This window comes from Oncorhynchus tshawytscha, linkage group LG16, assembly GCF_018296145.1.
Source record: "Oncorhynchus tshawytscha isolate Ot180627B linkage group LG16, Otsh_v2.0, whole genome shotgun sequence".
NCBI classification, from domain to species: domain Eukaryota; kingdom Metazoa; phylum Chordata; class Actinopteri; order Salmoniformes; family Salmonidae; genus Oncorhynchus; species Oncorhynchus tshawytscha.
In genome coordinates, this window is record NC_056444.1 from 17857550 (window position 1) to 17880274 (window position 22725).

At 43.6% G+C, this 22725-nt stretch overlaps 1 protein-coding gene across 4 annotated transcripts in view; it reads left to right on the plus strand.

The window, feature by feature from the left end:
- Positions 1-834: 834 nt before the first annotated feature.
- The window catches only part of LOC112236926 (phospholipase D1), a 28833-nt gene continuing 6942 nt past the window's right edge, over positions 835-22725 (plus strand). For 3 of the 4 annotated variants that reach the window (XR_002951304.2, XR_002951305.2, XM_024405543.2), the window contains exons 1-20: positions 835-984; positions 10966-11140; positions 11387-11550; positions 11646-11788; positions 12159-12270; positions 12358-12423; positions 12520-12578; positions 12680-12772; positions 13573-13725; positions 13864-14013; positions 14552-14635; positions 15024-15105; positions 15238-15348; positions 15637-15822; positions 15956-16175; positions 20093-20224; positions 20307-20425; positions 20589-20702; positions 20806-20916; positions 21003-21091. Coding sequence is in view for 2 of the 4 variants with exons in the window: in XM_024405543.2 (XP_024261311.1) it covers positions 11002-11140; positions 11387-11550; positions 11646-11788; positions 12159-12270; positions 12358-12423; positions 12520-12578; positions 12680-12772; positions 13573-13725; positions 13864-14013; positions 14552-14635; positions 15024-15105; positions 15238-15348; positions 15637-15822; positions 15956-16175; positions 20093-20224; positions 20307-20425; positions 20589-20702; positions 20806-20916; positions 21003-21091 (2327 nt within the window). In the remaining 2 variants the exon portion in view is untranslated. Of the gene's footprint in view, positions 985-7467; positions 7618-10965; positions 11141-11386; positions 11551-11645; positions 11789-12158; positions 12271-12357; positions 12424-12519; positions 12579-12679; positions 12773-13572; positions 13726-13863; positions 14014-14551; positions 14636-15023; positions 15106-15237; positions 15349-15636; positions 15823-15955; positions 16176-20092; positions 20225-20306; positions 20426-20588; positions 20703-20805; positions 20917-21002; positions 21092-22725 lie in introns of those variants that run through there. The other variant, XM_024405545.2, reaches the window with a different exon arrangement.

Here is a 22725-nt window from a genome sequence, read left to right on the forward strand (position 1 = left end):
AACCAATGAACCACCTTGCTGCAGTGGTTTTAACAGCAGCAGGGGAATAAATGAGGGTGCGTTCCAGATACACACATTGTGCACTGCAGACCTGCAGAAATCAGTGACGTGGTTGCTGAGACGCTTCCCCAGACATCGTAAAGATTTGATATTCTGTGCAAGTCAACTTGCCTAATGTGCGTTATCTGGAACGCACCCACAACCTTCCGCTTATCTCTGCTCCCTTCCCAGAACAGACCTCACAACCATCCCCGGTTGAGACAGTGCTTTGGCAATGTAAACATGTTTCCCATGCCAACATATTGCTCTTGAATTGAGAGAAGGAGAGAGAGAGTGCGATAAAGGCAGTGTGTGGGAGATTCAATCCGCCTTTGTGTGGAAGGTTAATGGCTGTCATTTATTGGTGAATTTTCAACACAACTGCTTTCTGATTACCAGAGGAGATAGAGAGGGGGAGGGAAGGAGAGCGAGAGAGGTTGCCGCAATCAATATTTTATTCACTGCACGTCTGGGCAGCTGAATACACACAACAGCATTGACTCCCTTTCTTTCTTCATCTCTCTCTCTCTGACTGGGGGACATAAACCTATTGCGATTGACAGGTTAGTTGCATAATTTATTTTCACCAGCTGAGAGGCAGAGCGAGAGAGGCAGAGCGAGAGAGAGAGAGGCAGAGCGAAAGAGAGAGAGAGGCAGAGCGAAAGAGAGAGAGAGGCAGAGCGAAAAGAGAGAGAGAGGCAGAGCGAAAGAGAGAGAGAGGCAGAGCGAAAGAGAGAGAGAGGCAGAGCGAAAGAGAGAGAGAGAGGCAGAGCGAAAGAGAGAGAGCGGAGGGGGGCGTGGCGTAGTGTAGCGTGGTGTGGTTGGGCAGATGGTTCCTTCTGGCTCCCTTGCACTCGACGTTTTCTCCTCAAACCGATCACCGGGAACCCCTAATTTACCAGCCTTCAACCGTGTGTAATTAATTACCAGATTCTACTTAATGAGGTAGCTATGTTTTCATTTTCACAACCTTTATGTAGAGTATTTGCCTATGTTGTGTATATTGTCATAAACTCCGGTTAAATTATTTCCTTGATGACGAAGATTAATGTCTAGAAAAAAGTTGAGGGAGTCTGTCCCACTCCATGGTTAATTTATATTCGAAATCAAACAAGCAAACAAACTCTTATCCTCCAACCGTAGAAAAACATCTGACTGGTCGACTCCCTTGTCAGATCGAATCATTGGGTATGGTCAGGGTTGGCTAGGTTACCTTCTAATTGTAATAATTTACAGTTACTAGTTACCTGTCCAAAATTGTAATCAGTAACGTCATTTTTGGATTAACCAAACTCACTAACATCATATAAGTACTTTATGCTACTTTTTGATTACTTTCCGTAAGAGGCATTAGAAGAAGACAAGACATCTGTAAATAGCCCACCGAACTACCTCTTCCCCATGTTATTTATTTTTGCTGGTTTGCACCCCAGTATCTCTACCAGCACATCATCATCTGCACATCTATCACTCCAGTGTTACTTCTAAATTGTAATTATTTCGCCTCTATGGCCTATTTATTGCCTATCTCCCTACTCTTCGACATTTGCACAAACTGTACATAGATCTTTCTATTTTTATTTTATTTTCTGTTATGTACGTTTGTTTATGTGTAACTCTGTTGTTGTTTTTGTCGCACTGCTTTGCTTTATCTTGGCCAGGTCCCGGTTGTAAATGAGAAATTGTTCTCAACTGGCCTACCTGGTTAAATAAAAAAAGTGCATTTGGTGTGTCGTCATATTGGTCTCTGGCTGCTATGACGACACACCATCATAGTCTGATGGAACAAACTTAAACTTGCTCCTTTTTTCAATGCTGAATTGAAAGTAATTGAAAAACAGAAAGGTATCATGTATTTTTTCCCACAAAATTCCTTTCTGAATGTATAAGTAATTCAAGAAGTAACATCTAGTTTTTCAAAAGTATCTGTAATCTGATTACAATACTTTTTGCTGGTAACGTAACTGATTACAGTTAGTGTTTTTGAAATCCAATTACGTATAACTCATTGTGCAGGGGCGACCGGGATGCTGCAGTATAGTAGCCCACTGCAGATGGCCAGCTTCTTGTGTGCTGATTTGAAATCCGGGACACAGCACCAATGTAGGTGTAACGGACATGAAATAGCTAGCTAGTTAGCGGTGGTGCGCGCTAAATAGTGTGACGTCACTTGCTCTGAGACCTTGAAGTAGTGGTTCCCCTTGCTCTGCAAAGGCCGCGGCAACCTGGGTTGTCGCCCCTGTTTTACCCCACTGATCTAAGGCCAGGTAAGGCACTTGAACCAGAATCTGTAGGCTTTAGCAGAAGTAGTGTTTAGCCATCACCCCACCACTCTGGGTTGGGAGAGAGGAAGTTACGAAACAGACAGTCCTGAAATAGTCTTATTTTACAAACAAAAAACCTAGCTCCTATTAAGGCACTTGTGGAGATCAGAGAGGATCTGAGGAAATAATATGCAGATATTACACTTAGCCAACCAAAGTGGGGGAAGGAAAGAGAGAGTTGATGAGATGGGGAGAAAGCGAGAGGGATGGAGAGAGTGTATTGTGGTGTTAACTTATCTCTCTCCTCTCTGGAATGGCATTCTTTATATGTTTAAAGAATGTGTGTGTGTGTTTTAAAGAAAATACCTGCTTTTTCAGCGTGGTTGAGTGTTCCCTATATGTCATTTAGGGTGAAGATAATTCACTTGGAACCACTTGTCTTTTCTTGTCAGGAAAGACACCCAGGCAAACACTGTATAGGTGTGTTTGGTTGACTTTATGGGTGTGGGCAAAAGACATACACATACACACCTCGTGGCCCAACATTAATTGCGGATACAGTGAGCTCAAGGAGCAGTAGGTGTGGGGGACAGGTCCAACCTTAGAACAACATTATCAGTTATATGTAATGACATGGACACACACAGTAAGGAAGTGTTGTGTGTTGGTGCACACAGTTCACTGTTTGTGTCCAATATTGGAATGTAAGCGAGTTTGTCATGAGATGGGCATCAGGGAACCTAGTCTCCCAACAACCATCAGCTGATCCCATTTCAAACCCCACCTGACAGGATCTGAAATTATGGTTTTACCAATCTTCCAAGATATAAATTGGCTGGTGATGGGCTATAGGGTCTCTCTCTCTCGATCCTTCCTTCTCTCTTTCCTTCTCTCTCTCTCCACATTGAAAGGGGAAGTGGTGTCTGTCTAGTCAGAAGTGTCATAGCGTTGCAGGAAGTGAAGTGGGGCTTGTGATTCTGCATCACTGTATCATCAGATTGTTTTCTACTCTGATATGACCTAATCTACCAGCTGCAAAAACATAAACACTGTATTTAACATACACATATGACCCTGTGCAAAGATAGTGTTTGTGTGTGTGTCGTTCCTCTCTTGCAGGACAAGGGAAGTTTTTAATTCCAGGTGCATGTAGCTCAGTCTACCAGAAGATGGCAATGGTACCATAGACATGCATGTAAACAAACACTAGTGTTGTGTGCAAAATAGTGTGTTGTGGCCAGTTCCTCATGGATTACAGCCAAACACCGTTAAACAGAGTTGTAGATATTTGGTGGTAAGTCTTTTTAGGGGCTGCAATGGAAAAACGTTTGGGAACCTATCAACATTGCAGAAAGTAAATTCTGTATCGTCACAAACCCATGCTAGGGCTAATATGTTTTGCAGTTAGTTGGGTGTGTATCTTCCGAGTGTAGGAGGATTTGGAAATAGGCAGATGAATGTGATTCCGTAGCAGGGTGATAACATGTGATATGTAAATAACAAAACATGTTTGAGCACTTAGAAGTTTCGGAGGACGTTGGAAGGGGGAGTGCATCTGATGATTAGCCATATGCTGGGATATCATAACAAGAGCTGATCATGCAAGACCTTTAAATATTCTACAGTGTGCATGTGCCCGTGTGTGCTGTAGAGACAAAGATAAGAAAACAGCCTGCTAGCCATGTCTAAACAGATTATTACAAAGCAACTGAACTCCGCTGTTTGAAGTGGCTTCCTCTCTTCTCCTCTCCTCCTACCCTTCATCTGACCTGATATGAAATGACTGTATAGGAGTTAGCAGATTTCCATTGTGCACCCTCCTCCTTATAGGGCCTTTTACTTATGCAGTTCTTTCATGTAAGTGCAGATGAAGGATGGAGACTGTACTATTGACATGCACTCAGGAGGAATACAACAATACTCTGGCAGGCAAATCAATGACCATCCAGATCAGGTGACTAACCTGATCAATGACCAGCCATACTCAACTGGTGGATGTTGCCCATATATAAAACAAATATTCTGTTGGGATTTTAACTTGCTACTGTTGAGAGTTGTAAAAGTAGAATTTAAATTTGGTAGGGCATGGTCAGTTTTCCTCTTATGTCATTCACTGACAGACCTTGCTTAGAGAGATATAACCTGTCAGAAATGTCCAGTTGATCAACTACTGACCATGTTAGATAACTGGTTAGCCTAATTTTACCCATCTATCTAAATCTTGTAATTATCATTGCCAGATTACTCTACCCCCCAGGGGGTCCACATTGATTTTGTTGAGTCACTCGGGTATCATAACACACGGTCCTGGGCAAAATGTGTAGATTTGCAGGAAATTATCTTTAAAACTACAAAAGAACACAGATACTGGACAGAGGAACTCTGCCTAGAAGGCCAGCATCCCGGGGTCGCCTCTTCACTGTTGAGGTTGAGACTAGAGGTCGACCGATTATGAATTTTCAACGCCGATACCAATTACTGGAGAACAAAAACAAGCCATTACCGATTAATCGGACGATTTTATTTATTTATTTGTAATAATGACAATTACAACAATACTGAATGAACACTTATTTTAACTTGATATAATACATCAATAAAAATCAATTTAGCCTCAATTAATTAAACATGTTCAATTTGGTTTAAATAATGCAAAAACAAAGTGTTGGAGAAGTAAAAGTGCAATATGTGCCATGTAAAAAAGCTCATGTTTGAGTTTCTTGCTCAGAACATGAGAACATATGAAAGCTGGTGGTTCCTTTTAACAGGAGTCTTCAATATTCCAAGGTAAGAGGTTTTAGGTTGTAGTTAATATAGTTTTATAGGACTATTTCTCTCTACCATTTGTATTTCATATACCTTTGACTATTGGATGTTCTTATAGGCACTATAGTATTGCCAGTGTAACAGTATAGCTTCTGTCCCTCTCCTCGCCCCTACCTGGGCTCGAACCAGGAACACATCAACAACAGCCACACTCGAAGCAGCGTTACCCATCGCTCCACAGAAGCCCGCGGCCCTTGCAGAGCAAGGGGAATAACTACTCCAAGTCTCAGAGCGAGTGACGTTTGAAACGCTATTAGCCCGCTCCCCGCTAACTAGCTAGCCATTTCACATCGGGTTACACCAGCCATTAGGCTGATAGGCTTGAAGTCATAAACAGCGCTCTGCTTGCGAAGAGCTGCTGGCAAAACGCACGAAAGTGCTGTTTGAATGAATGCTTACGAGCCTGCTGCTGCCTACCATCACTCAGTCAGACTGCTCTATCAAATCATAGACTTAATTATAACATAACACACAGAAATACGAGCTGTTGGTCATTAATATGGTAGAATCTGGAAACTATAATTTCGAAAACAAAACGTTTATTATTTCAGTGAAAAAATACGGAACCGTTCCGTATTTTATCTAACGGGTGGCATCCCTAAGTCTCAATATTCTTGTTACATTGCACAACCTTCAATGTTATGTATAATTACGTAACATTCTGGCAAATTAGTTCGCAATGAGCCAGGCTGCCCAAACTGTTGCATATACCCTGACTCTGCGTGCAATGAACGCAAGAGAAGTGACACAATTTCACCTGGTTAATATTGCCTGCTAACCTGGATTTCTTTTAGCTAAATATGCAGGTTTAAAAATATGTACTTCTGTGTATTGATTTTAAGAAAGGCATTAGTGTTTATGGTTAGGTACAGTCGTACAACGATTGTGCTTTTTTCGCAAATGCGCTTTTGTTAAATCATCCCCCAGCGTTGCATCGATTATATGCAACGCAGGACATGCTAGATAAACTAGTAATATCATCAACCATGTGTAGTTATAACTAGTGATTATAATTGATTGTTTTTTATAAGATAAGTTTAATGCTAGCTAGCAACTTACCTTGGCTTACTGCATTCGCGTAACAGGCAGGCTCCTCAGAGTGCAATGAGAGGCAGGTGGTTAGAGCGTTGGACTAGTTAAATGTAAGTTTGCAAGATTGGATCCCCCAAGCTGACAAGGTGAAAATCTGTCGTTCTGCCCCTGAACAAGGCAGTTAACCCACCGTTCCTAGGCCATCATTGAAAATAAGAATGTGTTCTTAACTGACTTGCCTAGTTAAATAAAGGTATAAAAAAAAATATATATTTTTTTATTGTTAAAATCGGCGCCCCAAAATACCAATTTCCGATTGTTATGAAACCTTGAAATCGGCCCCAATTAATCGGCCATTCCGATTAATCGGTCGACCTCTAGTTGAGACTGGTGTTTTGCGGCTACTATTTAATGAAGCTGCTAGTTGAGGACTTGTGAGGCATCTGTTTCTCAAACTAGACACTCTAATTTACCTGTCATTTTGCTCAGTTGTGCACCGGGGCCTCCCCCTCCTCTTTCTATTCTGGTTAGAGCCCGTTTGCGCTGTTCTGTGAAGGGAGTAGTACACAGCGTTGTATGAGATCTTCAGTTTCTTGGTAATTTCTCACATGGAATAGCCTTCATTTCTCAAAACAAGAATAGACTGACGAGTTCCAGAAGAAAGTTATTTGTTTCTGGCCATTTTGAGCCTGTAATCGAACCCACAAATGCTGATGCTCCAGATACTCAACTAGTCTAAAGAAGGCCAGTTTTATTGCTTCTTTAATCAGAACAACAGTTTTCAGCTGTGCCAACATAATTGCAAAAGGGTTTTCTAATGATTAGCCATTTAAAACGATAAACTTCGATTAGCTAACCCAACGTGCCATTGGAACACAGGAGTGATGGTTGCTGATAATGGGCCTCTGTACACCTATGTAGATATTCCATTAAAACTCAGCTGTTTCCAGCTACAATAGTCATTTACAACAGTATCAATGTCTACACTGATCAATTTCATGTTATTTTAATGGACAAAAAATGTGCTCTTTCAAAAACAAGGACATTTCTAAGTGACCCCAAACTTTTGAACGGTAGTGTATATATATTTTTTCTTTCTTGCTAGGATGGATTCCATTGTCAATACCACAAAGGCACATACACACACTTACACGTGGGTGGTGTGTAGACAGACAGTTCCCAGGGATAGGAGATCCCAGACATGAATCTCACCCCCAGCTCCCCATTGGCCGTCTGTCAGTGATTGACATGTCTTTGTCCAATAGTTCTACCCTAGGCCCCACCTCATCCTCCCTCCCTCTATTTCTTCTCACATTCACTCCAACTCGCAGCTAGAGTACAGTTAGATCTGCCGTCTTCCGACAGAGAGAGAGAGAGTGTGTGTGTGTGTTATCTGACGTGAGAGAATAGGACAGGCTTGGAAATCATGGGGTTCCCACACCGTGAGTGGGTACAGGTCAGTGAAACACTGTCACTGTGTGTGTCTCACTCTGTCTCTTTCTATTCATCTTTCTCTCTCTCGGTCTGTCTTTTGATAGCTCAGGAAAAGGTGTGTTTTGTTAGTTGGCTTTCTTTTATAATTGAAGTTGCTGTGGGTGGGTGTGTGTGTGTGTGTCTTGCATGACTTTGTCTGAGCGTGTTTGTGAGAGAACTCTGCATGCTGCCACCTGGCTGGTGAGAGATCCAAAGTGGTCGGCCTTGGCCTCCTCAATTAGAGTGAGTGCTGGCTGTACATCTAGTGTTGTCCCGTGGACTCAAGCATGCAACACAATTTCATAAGAAACTGTATCAGTCAACTCCTATTGACCCACAGTAAACTACTAGCCCTTGTTTCTTTGTCAGAAATATAAACTGATATATGAACTTTTGTATATTTTTTTATCTTTCATTTGCCACCCTCCTTTCTCTCCTCCTAATCTTCCTCCTTTCTCAGTGGCTACTCCCTGCAGCACCGGTCTAACCGGACCCATTGTTAAATGTTTGTCACAGTGAATATCGCAGCACACACCTCACACTTCTCTCTCAATAGAGAAAGAATTTTCTTTTTTTTTAAATGAAGAGTTGGGGGAATTTCTCTTCTACTTTCTAAAACAATTCTGCAAGTTCATAAAGACACACAGACATATGTCCAGAGGTGTGTGTGTGTTTAGGAGGTATGGTATTAGTTGTAGGTGGCTTTCCTGCTGTCGTGTTCTTATTTACAGAAAACAATATTTATAGAGCACAGTGTGTGTATGTTTTTAATACCTACATGAAAGTGTGTGTGTGTAGTGTAATATAGTACGGTACATGCAGGTAATGGAAGCATGAGTATTTGCATGAAGTGAGCGTTATTTCCATACGGAGTGAATGAGTGAAAGCAGAGGGAGTGAATGGAAGTGTGTGTAGACTCTCTCTGTTTCTCCAGGAACCATTTTAGGAAATGAATGCCATGATAAAGGGGAGACCTTGCCAGGAGGGCGCACCCACACTCACACACATGCTTGCACATGCAAGCATATACACTCACACACACTGCAGCTCTGTTGGTAGGACACCAGGTTGCTGATCTTGCCATGCTCTTTTTCTGGGCCAGTCTGTTTGGAGCCATCTCTCTAATCTCTCACTTGTTTCACCATGTCTGAGCAGCTCACCTGCCTCAATGTTTCTGTCAATACACACTTACTCTCAGATAGTCATAAACGTGTTCAGGAGTGCATGTCTGACCTGTTTTAGATGATTTGAATCTGCTGTTTAGGTTTTAAAGAACACACACAAATACACGCACACAAATAATGCTGGATTAAACATCACACTGCTGTGTCATACCTCCACCGTTGTCCTGTTTCTCTCTGATAATCCTATTGTTTAGTGCCTGCTCTGTGACCAGAGAGGGAGAAAGGGATGTAGAGAGATGAGATATAATTAACTTAATCTTTAAATAAAGCTGGAATCCGTAGCTGTGAAACTACCAAGTCCATTTGCAATATTACAACAAAGACGTTACTTCAAACTAAGAACATTGTTTTTTTCCCATCAGACATCAGTGCACGCGCAAATAGAACAGCAGAGTATTTTTTGACAACGATGCTCCATTTTCTAAACAAAATAAAAACAAATGCACCTGGGGTGACTTTCATCTCATGCAGATCTCAAATCAAATTGTGTTTGTCAGATGCTTCATAAACAACAGGTGTAGATGTAACCAGTGTGAAATGGATAGCGGGATGCGCCCTAATAGCGTTTCAATCGGTGACGTCACTCACTCTGGGACCTTGAAGTAGTTGTTCCCCTTGCTCCGCAAGGGCCGCGGCTTTTGTGGAGCGATAGGTAACGATGCTTCGAGGGTGTCTGTTGTCAATGTGTGCAGAGGGTCTCTGGTTCAAGCCCAGGTAGGGGCGAGGAGAGGGACGGAAGCTAAACTGTTACATAGACTAACAGTGAAATGCTTACTTACGGGTCCTTCCCAACAATGCAGAGAATAACAGGAGTAATAAATACACAATAAGTAACGTTAACTGTAGTACCCGTACTGAGTCCATGTGCATGGGTACGAGGTAATTGAGCTCCTTGCGGTCTGATGCCAAGCCGTTGCCATACCAAGCGGTGTTGTAGCCAGTCAAGATGCTCTCAATGGTGCAGCTGTATAACTTTTTGAGAATCTGAGGGCCTATTCCAAATATTTTCAGCCTCCTGAGGGGGAAGAGGCGTTGTCGTGTCTTCTTCACGACTGTCTTGGTGTGTGTGGACTATGATAATTCCTTAGGGATGTGGACACTGAGGAACTTGAAGCTCTCGACCTGCTCCATTACAGCCCTGACGATGTGGATGGGGCCATGTTCTGCCCTCCTTTTCCTTTAGTCCACGTTCAGCTCCTTTGTCTTGCTGACGTTGAGGGAGAGGTTGTCCTGGCACCACACTCCCAGGTCTCTGACCTCCTCCCTGTAGGCTGTCTCATTGTTGTCGGTGATCAGGCCTACCACCATCATGTTGTCAGCAAACTTAATGATGGTGTTAGAGTTGTGCACAGCCACGCGGTCGTGGGTGAACAGGGAGTATAGGAGGGGACTAAGCACACACCCCTGAGGGGCCCCCATGTAAAATATTGTCCCATGTACATTGTGTAATTTACTGATGGGCCCTAACTAGCCCCATGGGGATATCCCTGGTCATTACGATCAGGTCGTGTACAGCTGCGCTCTGAATGGATGATTACTTGGGTGCTGCCAGCTGTGGGCATGTGGACAGGACTGAAATAAACACAACCCAGGGAAAAATGTTCTGTTGCCTTCATTCTGTGACATACCATATTTTCCTAATCATCTCGCAAATCTCTGTTGTGACTTTATGGTCAAAATTATCCTATTTACACTTTAGCCAATTTTGACACTATAATATTCTTTGTGATGCCACATATGCAATTTTCAAAAGGAGAAGTTTATTTTTTGGTTGAGTTGGACTTTAAGGAGAGTGGAAGCAGCCTTGTTATATTTTAGCATTAAGCCGTGGCTTACAGAGAAGTCAGCCTATGGCAACAGTGTGTGAATTCCATTGTGTTTCCTCCTCTCCTCGTTGTCTTTAGCCTGCTACTACAGGCCATTCCTGATGTGCTGCTATTCACCAGTTCCCATTCAAACACTCTTACCAGCCTTTATCTGCATATTTACACACACATACAACCTACTGCCATGGGGGTAACAGTAACACTAAGGTTGCAGTCAGATTCCATAAACTTGTCATTGACGTCATGTTGTCTACCTGGTCTCTCTGTCTGTCCCTGTCTCTCCCTATCTCCCTCCCCCCTCCCCCTCTGCCTGTTCACCAGGTGAGCCCTGGGCGCCGAGCGTGCTAGCCAATAACCATGCTGCGCCAATCTGACCCTACCAATAGCACGTTGCACCTGGTTGCTACGGATATGAGTGAAATTATGGAGAATTTGGACACTCGTGAGCTGTACCTAGGAGACGGGGAATATGACACTACAGACTTTAAACTCCCAGGTAGGGTGTGTGTGCGCAAATGTTTTATTCATTAATTGATGGATTAGTTTATAAGAAGACAGTTTTACCCATCTAACTATTTATAACTTATTCATGAGGAACAAAGTGTGTGTAGTGTGGGCAGGTAAGTTTTGCTCAAGGTGTTGTGTGGGGAATGTTCTGTCTTAGAGATGTGTGTGTGTGTAGTGTAGTTTCTGATGTGTGTGTGTGTGTAGTGTAGTTTCTGATGTGTGTGTGTTCCCCCAGAGGAGCGTCGGGGCTTTGCGTCTGTCTACAATACTGTGGGGTTTAAGGAGGCAGAGGTCAAGGTGTTTCTCTCCTCTCCCATCACCGCTAAGATACTAGAAGTGGAGAGATTCACCTCTGCACAGGACCGCTTCAATATCACATCACAGCGCAGTGTCAACAAGGTACACACGCACATACCTCAGCAAAGCACCACAACACACACACACACACACACACTCACTCAGCCATACCTTTTATATTTTTCCTGTCTGTGTAGAGTCTGCCTGCGGTATTTAAGATTGAAATGAGACATGGAGAGTTCAGCTGGGTGGTCAAGAGGAAGGAGAAACACTTCATGGACCTCCATAGAGAACTGCTCCGATACAAGACTTTCATGAGAATACCACTACCCTCCCGCAGGTACACACACACACCTGTTTGTTTTACTACCCTTGTGGGGACCAAAAAATGGATTCCTATTTAATATCAAATTTTTACTAACCCCTAACCCTTAACCCCTCACCCTAATCCTAACTCTAATTGGAACTCCAAACCTAACCCCTAAGCCTAAAATAGCCTTTTTCCTTCCGGGGACTGGCAAAATATCCCCACTTGTCCAAGTGTTCCTTCTTTTTACTACTAGGATAGTAAAACCAAACACACACACACACACATACACACACAGGTAGTATCAAAGATGTTGAAACTGAAAAGACACAAAACATTTCCTATTGACTCCCTCTTTCTCTCCATCCTCTCTCTCTCTCTCTCCCCTCTCTCTCTCTTCCAGCCACACAGTGAGAAGGCATAGTGTTCGGAAGTCAGAGGTCAGGGCCATGCCCACTCTGCCACGGGGGAGCGGGGATGAGCTAGCCCGGGAGGAACAGGTGTCCAGCAGGAGGGTACGCCATTCGGCAAACACATTTGTCATTCACCTGTTAATCACCTGCTTTACTCTTCCTAACACGGTATGTCTTTATTGATTACAGAAAGCATTGGAGGACTACCTGAACAAGCTGCTGAAGATGTCTATGTACAGAAACTACCATGCTACGGTGAGACACACACACACACACACACACACACACACTGCTGGAGATGTCCACGCTACGAGGATATGTCCAACTTTCAAATGTTCTTGTTTCTCTTAGATGGAGTTTATAGACGTCAGCCAGCTATCCTTCATCCATGATCTGGGACCTAAAGGCTTGTGAGTAACTCTACACTATCTACTGTAACTAACTACTCATCACCACCATGACACTTCAGTCAGGAAGAGAAGTCTTCTACTTGTTCTCTACATTTCCGCAGAGAAGGGATGGTGTACAAGCGGTCAGGTGGTCATCGTATCCCAGGACTTAACTGCTGTGGTCATAGCAAGATGTGCTACCGCTGGTCCAAACGGTCAGTACCCTGAATTATAGATTAAATATCACGATGTGCTACCGCTGATCCAAATGGTCAGTATCCTGAATAATAGGTGAAATATCAAGATGTGCTACCGCTGGTCCAAACGGTCAGTACCCTGAATTATAGATTAAATATCACGATGTGCTACCGCTGATCCAAACGGTCAGTATCCTGAATAATAGATGAAATATCAAGATGTGCTACCGCTGATCCAAACGGTCAGTATCCTGAATAATAGATGAAATATCAAGATGTGCTACCGCTGATCCAAACGGTCAGTATCCTGAATAATAGATGAAATATCAAGATGTGCTACCGCTGATCCAAACGGTCAGTATCCTGAATAATAGATGAAATATCAAGATGTGCTACCGCTCCAAACGGTCAGTCCTGAATAATAGATGAAATATCAAGACGGTCAGTATCCTGAATAATAGATGAAATATCAAGATGTGCTACCGCTGATCCAAACGGTCAGTACCCTGAATAATAGATGAAATATCAAGATGTGCTACCGCTGATCCAAACGGTCAGTACCCTGAATAATAGATGAAATATCAAGATGTGCTACCGCTGATCCAAACGGTCAGTATCCTGAATAATAGATGAAATATCAAGATGTGCTACCACTGATCCAAACGGTCAGTATCCTGAACAGTAGATTAAATATCGAAGTCTGAGAATGATTCTATCCTCCTCTGGAGTCCAGATGTTGTCTCATATCTCCTCTTACTGCTCCAGCTGATACTGCTGAGCTGTGCTGTAATAATGAACTCTAGTGTCTGTCTGTCTAGCTGGTTGGTGGTGAAGGATTCGTTCCTCCTCTACATGAAGCCAGACTCGGGAGCCATTGCCTTTGTTCTCCTGGTGGATAAAGAGTTCTGCATCAAAATGGACTCCAAAGACACAGAGACCAGACACGGAGTACGGATTGATAGCCTTTCCAGGTGGGTTGCTAAAAAAGTAGGTTGCTACCTCACCAAGGAGTATTGGAAAAAACAGAATCTACAGAAATGATTCAGACAATCGTTGAGTAAAAAGGAGTTTCAACAATCATTGTTTTTGTGTGTGTGTATATTCTGCAGGGCCCTGGTGTTGAAATGCAGCAGCTACAGACATGCCAGGTGGTGGGGTCAGGCCATCGAGGGCTTCGTCCAGAAGCATGGCTCTGCCTTCCTGACCGACCACCGCTTCGGTTCCTTCGCCCGACAGGAGCACAACATCCCAGCCAAATGGTATCCACGGCTACACCACAATCATTAAACCACCACACGTTTAATACAGTTAAATAACACCCCAGTCTGAACATTAAGTGAGAACAATGCAGAATATATATTTAAAATGGGAAATTACTCTGGGAATGTATTTTTTCAAGACACATTTACTGTACACACCAAAGTCCCAGTAGAGCATAAAGGCCAGCTAGTGTGGCAGGTGGGTTATCCCAGGTAATCCCAGGTACACTTTGGCCCAGGTACAGTTTGGCCCAGTTACAGCCCTTAAAGATATCTGTCTCACTGGAGTAACCTGACACAAAGAGAGGGAAAATGACACTGGGCTTCTCATCACCTGTCACCTGCTGGGGCAACACTATACTGTCTGTGTGAGACATGGGGGGGTGTGTGCAACAGTGAAAGTCTGCGGGTGGGTGTATGCTTGCGCGTGTGGGAAGGTTTGTGTGTCTGTTTACCCGAGAGAGAGTGTGAGTGTGTGTCTGAAAGAGAGACCGCACTGTGTTTTAAGTGTGTGACTATAATATAACTCTGTTTATAGGTATGTGAATGGGAAGACCTACATGGCCGACGTGGCAGATGCTCTGGAGGAGGCTGAAGAAGAGATCTTCATCACTGACTGGTGGTACGTGTGTGTGTGTGTGTGTGTGTGTGTGTGTGTGTGTGTGTGTGTGCGTGTGTGTGTGTGTGTATATGGAGAGCACAGAGCGGTCACACCTCCAAGGCAGACTGTGGTCAAACAGATGGGTTACAATCAGAGACCTGGAATACTGTTACACCCACCCCACACAGCTGTCAGCCGCCAGAGCCTGGTTTACCCTCAGAGCCTGGTTCCTCTCTAGGTTCCTTCCTAGATTCCTGCCATTCTAGGGAGTTTTTCCTAGCCACCGTGCTTCTACATCTACAATGCTTGCTGTTTGGGGTTTTAGGCTGGGTTTCAGTACAGCATTTTGTGACGGCTGATGAAAAAAGGGCTTTAAAAAATAAATTTGATTGTATGTGTGTGTTTTCAGGCTGAGCCCTGAGATCTTTATGAAGAGGCCGGTTGTCGAGGGAAACCGCTGGCGCCTTGACTGCATCCTGAGACGCAAAGCGGTGAGCAACAAAATGCTGTCTCATTGGTCCATTTGCACCCCTCAAACTGCCTTAGTGTTGATCTTATCATTGATTAAATGATTTGATTATGTGGTGATTAGTAACGGTGACTCTGTCTTTCTGTCCCTATAGCAACAGGGAGTGCGTATCTTTGTGATGCTGTATAAGGAGGTGGAGCTAGCTCTGGGCATCAACAGTGAATACAGCAAGAGAACACTAATGCATCTCCACCCCAATGTCAAGGTAGGTGTGTGTGTGAAATGTGTTTACAGTGTGTTTATAGTTGTTTATAGAGCATAGGAGGTTGGTGGCACCTTAATTGGGGAGGACGGGCTTGTGGTAATGTCTGGAGCGGAATTGATGGAATGGTATCAGATGCATGAAACGCATGGGTTCCATGGGTTCCATGTGTTTTTGATGCCATTCCATTCACTCCATTCCAACCATTATTATGAGCCGTCCTCCCCTCAGTAGCCTCCACTGGTATAGAGGTATCCTTTTATGTAGTAAAAGTGTGTGTTTCTTCTGTAGGTGATGCGTCATCCGGACCATGTCTCCTCCTCTGTATACCTGTGGGCTCATCACGAGAAGATCATCATCATCGACCAATCAGTGGCCTTCGTGGGTGGGATCGACCTGGCTTACGGTCGCTGGGATGACCGAGAGCACCGTCTGACGGACGTGGGGAGTGTGACGCGCTCTGTAGCCCTGGAGCAGGTCAGACACACAACCACACACACAGTCTGAGTGTCACATGATCACTAGCCAACATAGAGCATGTGAGGACCAGACATCCACACCAACTTTCCTCTCGCTCTGTCTTTCTGTCTCCTGCCTCCTGTATCCACAGGCTGAGGGATCCTCCTTCAAGATGGCCACCGCACCGACCAGTAGTTCTGCCCCTAGCAATGGGAAGGGTGCTGCTGCCCTGGTAGTGGACTCAGGGGACCAGCCCAAGTTGAAGGGTCTGGGGAGAATTAGGAGGACAGGGTTCAGTATGAAGAGACACCTGCAGAAACATGGACTGGCCCACGCCGACTCTGTTAGCAGTGTGGATAGCTCAGAAGAGAGTGAGTCCGTACATGCACATGTCATAAACGCATGCAGAAGCTAAACGTTGCCCAAATTGTTGTATTTTACAGAGTAATTTGCTGCTTTGTGTATCTAACCGTCATGCCTAACTGTTTTGAATGTTTAACATCACTAACTCTTCTCTACTAACAACTCAACACAACGCTACATTGATGCTGGTGCTGCTCTTATCACTTGGTAAACAATACCAATGTTAGCATAGCAAACTACTCAGTTCACGCTAGCATTATGTAGATAGAAGAATCAGATCTGAAGCATCTGTTTGGAACTTCCACTCACCACCAAATATGGTGATGAGAGGAAGTGCAGCGGGCTGTGGGAGAAGATGGAGCTAGATGAAACTTGGCGGACATTCTGCTGACTTTCAGATCGATAAATCTCGATGCAGTTATCTGTTCCCAAAACTAGAATTTGTTACGAACAGATTGCACTAACATTTGTAGACTTGACCATTTGCCAAAGTAAAAAGAAAATGCGTTGTTTAGAAGGAGTGAAAGGGCAAATTGAGTTATTGCACACACGGAATTCACAGAGAAGGAAAATATGCAACTACATGCTAAAACGCGCCAATAGGATCTCGCTAGCTCATGCTTGCCTCTGCCCACCTCCTGTTCTGCCCACTGTGCTTCATTTGCTCCTATTGGAAACAACGCCAATGATATATCTTTGGTTAGTTACCAGTATTTTTGGTACTATAATACTAGCTCGCTATCCCCATTTTGGTCTGGAGTCTCCCAGAATTAGAAATTCACGCACTAGCACGCATTTAGAGACCACAGTACTTCAGGTGCAGAGAGAGGGACAGGACCATAGTCTGCAGAGGTTAAATGGCAGTCTGTGTGTCCAGGTTGGGCGAACAGCGTCAACAGCCAACACAATCTGATCCTTACTAGAGGGGTGGAGCTGAGACTGGCCCCTCCCATTGGGTTGGCACAGGCTGGTGAGTGAGTCTCTGATTGGAAGATGCGCTGTGGGATCGGGGCTTCAACTGTCCCGCTGCTAAACTCATCACCCAGTGTGCTTTGCAGTGTTCACCACGTGTGTCTCTCTGAAAGAGTGCAAATATCTCAGGGGCCTCATTTATAACCGTTGTGTAAATTTTATATGAAATATCTGTAGACTAAGCATGCACCAAAATATTGAGATTGATCAACTTGATCAACTGCCATAAATAGGCAAGTTTCCCATTATAAATCAGACCTGCAGAAACTGCGTGTATAAACAAGCATAATAACTCCGCCTGAAAACCCCCATCATTCATCTATTATGGTGACAACGCCCTTATTTGCTGTATACTTTGTAATTATTGTAATTAGGCCAAGACAGTATCTAAAGGAAAAAGCAATGGCGAACTTGATCAATGTCTTTGGAGATTTTGGCAGAATGTTTTCTTTCTTTCGACATTTGCTGTATCTGACCATGTCTGAAAGACAAACTATTGAACATTGTTGTGGACCTGTGAACAGATCGTTTGAATTCACTAATGTTTTGCATTTGACCTTTTCCCGAACCTAAATATGCTGCACTCCCGGCGAATTCTGAAACATTGTCTACTCAGGAAAAAAAATGTAAACTACAGTGGGCCTACCTACAGTGGGCCTACCTACAGTGGTAGTTAACACACTTTACCGCTAAATATCAACTGTCTGTTCACCTGTTAAGCTCTATGTTATAAAACGTGCTCCCATTTGGATGCAGAGAGCAATAACCTGAAAGTACAATAGCCTCTCTATTAGGCATAATGAGAGATGCATGTTAAGTTATTGCATGGCTACTTCAGGAATATGAACTCATGCCAGAAAAGGTGAGGAATTTATTCTGCAATGGCTATGGTATGTATATATCTATGTATTATGTCGGCTATTATGTTTATAATTTAAATATTATTTACTCAAGAAATGTTAGATTAGGCTACAATATTCAGACGTAGTCTACAAACGTCAATGGAAAAGGTGGACCATCGGTCCGCATAGAGCAAAATACTTAAAAAGCATATCTGTTTATTTACTACTGTGAAGTGGGTCCAATTAAGAGAGATGGGAAGAATGGTAGCCTATCCTACCTTGTTGTAGGCCTATAGGCTATTTCAGATGTAGCGAGTATAAAAACATCCCAGTCAGACAAGGTTTTTAGTCTGCAATGATTGTGGAAATGAAATAAACAATAGGAAATAGATGATTATTTCAAATTATTTTAGAATGCAAAGATAAAATAAATAGATTTTTGCTCTTCTAACTAATGGCAAATGAGTGCATCTTATTATATTTAGCTACTTGTTCTAAATAAGACTGTCATATATTGTCAATGATGTGCGTACTGGGAGCGGAGTCAGGTGCAGGAGAGCAGAGAGGTGTGAACAGGCGCACACTTTATTTTATGCAGGAGAAACCAACAGACGGACGCCACTGCGTCCAAACCTCCAGCCAATTGGCAAAAGTGCAAACGCGCAAACAGTCACAATAATATGTACAAACAAATAAACATATCTCGTGAAATAAAACACGGAATAAACGCATACCAGTATAGCGCATCAAAATAGACGCGTAACACAAAACAATCTCACACAAGAACATGAGGGGCAACAGAGTAATAAATACATGTAGTGTGATTTGGGAATGAATACCAGGTGTGCAGGGAACAAGACAAAACAAATGGATACATGGAAAATGGAGCGGCGATGGCTAGAAAGCCGGTGACGTCAACCGCTGAACGCCGCCCGAACAAGGAGAGGAGCTGACTTCGGCGGAAGTCGTGACATATATTCCTGCACAAGGCTAGTCTACTGTTGCCTATTTGCAATGCAATACTTCAACCAATAGAAACTGTGCGTACACATGGTCTCAAATTTACGGGAGGATAATAAGCACATTCTAAATTTCCGTTTTTATAAATGCCGAATTTGCGTGAACTGGTTGCACGCATGCTTTGGGGCATATTTTGTGTGTATGGCAATGTTTATAAATGAGGCCCCAGGTCTTTCTGCACCGTGTGGCCTGGTGTGGCATGAGTGTGTGTGCTCATGTCAAGACTTTGTTTGTACAAGGTCAATAAGCATCTCCCATGTTGCAGACTAGGCCCTCTGCAGTGTGTTTTTATGGCGGAAGAATTTCAAGGAATGTGGAGGAGGCAAAGACCCACCCAGACATATTATCCCTTAAAATGGCAGCTTACTGCAGCTTGCACACACACAACTTCTGGTTGTGGTTATGCCTAGGAATGTTCAGATGTTTTCCTCAGATCACTATGTTTTTACTACTGTGAATGTTGTTAATCTGAGCACGAGTACTCAACTGTGTAGCTCGACTCAGACAAGACCGCTGCTGCTGGTAAATGAGCTGACATATCTGTCTGAAACAGGATGGACTGTGACTCCGTGTCATGGCTGTCTGGGTGTGGGATGTGTTCTCTCTCTGTGTGTGTGTCTGGGTGTGGGGTGTGTTCTCTCTCTCTCTGTGTGCATGCGTCCGTCCGTCCGGGGACTATTTTGACTCTCAACTGTCTTTCTGTCCACTGTTTGTTTAATGCATTGAGGAAACAAATCCTTATAAAACTAATTTAAACCTTGAAACTAACTACTTATAGTAACCAACCTTTCTCTCTTGGAGTCTCTTCTGATTTCAACTGAAATGTGTCTTCCGCATTTAACCCAATCCCTCTGAATCAGAGAGGTGCTGGGGGACGCCTTACGTCTTTGTCGCCCCTGGAAAAGTGGGTTAACTGCCTTGCTCAGGGGCAGAACAACAGATGTTTACCTTGTCAGGTATTCAATCCACCAACCTTTCGGTTACTGGCCCAACGCTCTAACCACTAGGGTACCTGTTGAAGGCATTCAGTTGAACAACTGACTAGGTATCCCTATCCCTTTAACTTCTATGTGTCTGTGTCTGGCCTTTAGAGACGGTGCGTAGCATGCAAACAGGAATAGGAGGAGTAGGAGAGTTGGTTGGAGATACAAGGTTCTGGCATGGGAAAGACTACTGCAACTTCGTATACAAAGACTGGATCCAACTGGACAAGCCCTTTGACGGTAAGCACATCACCTGAACACACTCTTGAACCTGGTCATAAACACACACCTACCTGTACATCACTGTATTCCGTCTCGCCAGACTTCATTGACAGACACACCCACCCCAGGATGCCGTGGCATGACATCGCCTCCGTGGTTCATGGGAAGGCTGCCAGGGATGTGGCCAGACACTTCATCCAGCGCTGGAACTTCTGCAAGGTCAGACACCGGTCACAGTGATGTCAATAAGAGTCAGAGGTAACACGTCTGACTCCTTCACAATTTCTGTACAAGAACAGCATTTTGGTAATTGATCATTTCTCTCTCTGTCTTGCATCCCCCCTTTCACTTCCTCTTTGTCTGTCTCTCTATCTGGCTCTAGATAATGAAGCCAAAGTATCGTTCTCTCTCATACCCGTACCTCCTGCCCAAGTCTCACACTACCGCAGGAGAGATCAGATACCAGGTCCCCAACTGCATCCCTGCAAAAGTACAGGTAAACACACACTAACACACGCACCATCCTACACACACAAGTTTTATGGCTTGAATATCCAACTGCACATTTCCACTCTCTTCCTGTCTGTGTCCACTGTCAGATCCTGCGCTCAGCATCCGACTGGTCAGCTGGTATAAAGTACCATGAAGAATCCATCCACAACGCCTACGTCCACGCTATCAAGAACAGCCAACACTACATCTACATAGAGGTACTGTTGTACATATACAGTACATTACGTAACACTACATAGGCATTACGTAGTGTAACATGCTTCTATGTCCTGCTGTTTCTCAGAACCAGTTCTTCATCAGCTGTACTGATAACAGACATGTCTTCAACAAGATAGGAGACGCCATCGCTGAACGCATCATCCAAGCATACAAGTAACCTGCCCCTCTCCACACACACAAACATGCACACATGTACAGTACCAGTCAAAAGTTTGGACACACCTACTCAAAATGTCTACATTGTAGAATAATAGTGAAGACATCAAAACTATGACAAAACACATATGGAATCATGTAGTAACCAAAAAACTGTTAAACCAATCAAAATATATTTGAGGTTCTTCAAAGTAGCCACCCTTTGCCTTGATGACAGCTTTGCACACTCTCTAGCTTCACCTGGAATGCTTTTTTTTAAGGAGTTCCCGCATATGCTGAGCTCTTGTTGGCTGCTTTTCCTTCACTCTGCGGTCCAACATCCCAAACCATCTGAATTGTGTTGAGGTCGGTTGATTGTGGAGGCCAGGTCATCTGATGCAGCACTCCATCGCTCTCCTCCTTTGTCAAATAGCCCTTACACAGCCTGGAGGTGTGTTGGGTCATTGTCCTGTTAAAAAAAACAAATGATAGTCCCACTAAGCGCAAACCACATGAGATGGCCTACCCCTGCATATCGCTGTGGTAGCCATGCTGGTTAAGTGTGCCTTGAATTCTAAGCAAAGCACCATCACACCACCTCCTCCTTGCTTCGTGGTGGAAACCACACATCATCCGTTCACCTACTCTGCATCTCACAAAGATACGGTGGTTGGAACCAAAAAGCTCAGATTTGGACCCATCAGACCAAAGGACAGATTTCCACCGGTCTAATGTCCGTTACTTGTGTTTCTTGGCCCAAGCAAGTCTCTTCTTATTATTTGTGTCCTTTACTAGTGGTTTCTGTGCAGCAAATCGACCATGAAGGCCTGGTTCACGCAGTCTCCTCTGAACAGTTGATTGTTGAGATGTGTTTGTTACGTGAACTCTGTGAAGCATTTATTTGGGCTGCAATTTCTGAGGCTGGTAACTCTAATGAACTTATCCTCTGCAGCAGAGGTAACTCTGGGTCTTCCATTCCTGTGGCGGTCCTCATGAGAGACAGTTTCATCATAGTGCCTGATGGTTTTTGTGACTGGACTTAAAGAAACTTTCAAAGTTCTTGAAATTTTGGGTATTGACTGACCTTCATGTCTTAAAGTAATGATAGACTGTCGTTTCTCTTTGCTTGTTTCGGGCTGTTCTTGCCATAATATGGACTTGGTCTTTTACAAAATAGGGTTATCTTCTGTATACCACCACTACCTTGTCACAACACAACTGATTGGCTCAAACGCATTAAGAAAGAAAGAAATTCCACAAATTAACTTTTAAGAAGGCACACCTGTTAATTGAAATGCATTCCAGGTGACTACCTGATGAAGTTGGTCGAGAGAATGCCAAGTGTGTGCAAAGCTGTCATCAGTGAAAAGGGTGGCTACTTTGAAGAATCTCAAATATCAAATATATTTTGATTTGTTGTTTTTCCTGGTTACTACACATGTTATTTCATAGTTTTGATGTCTTCACTATTATGTAGAAAATAGTCAAAATAGAGAAAAACCCTTGAATGAGTTGGTGTGTCCAAACTTTTGACTGGTACTGTACACACACATATGTACACACACACGATATGACACGTACAGTAGAAACACACTCATTGAGAATAACCAGCTCCACATGGCAACTGTTAGGTTTGGCAACAGCAGCTTTCA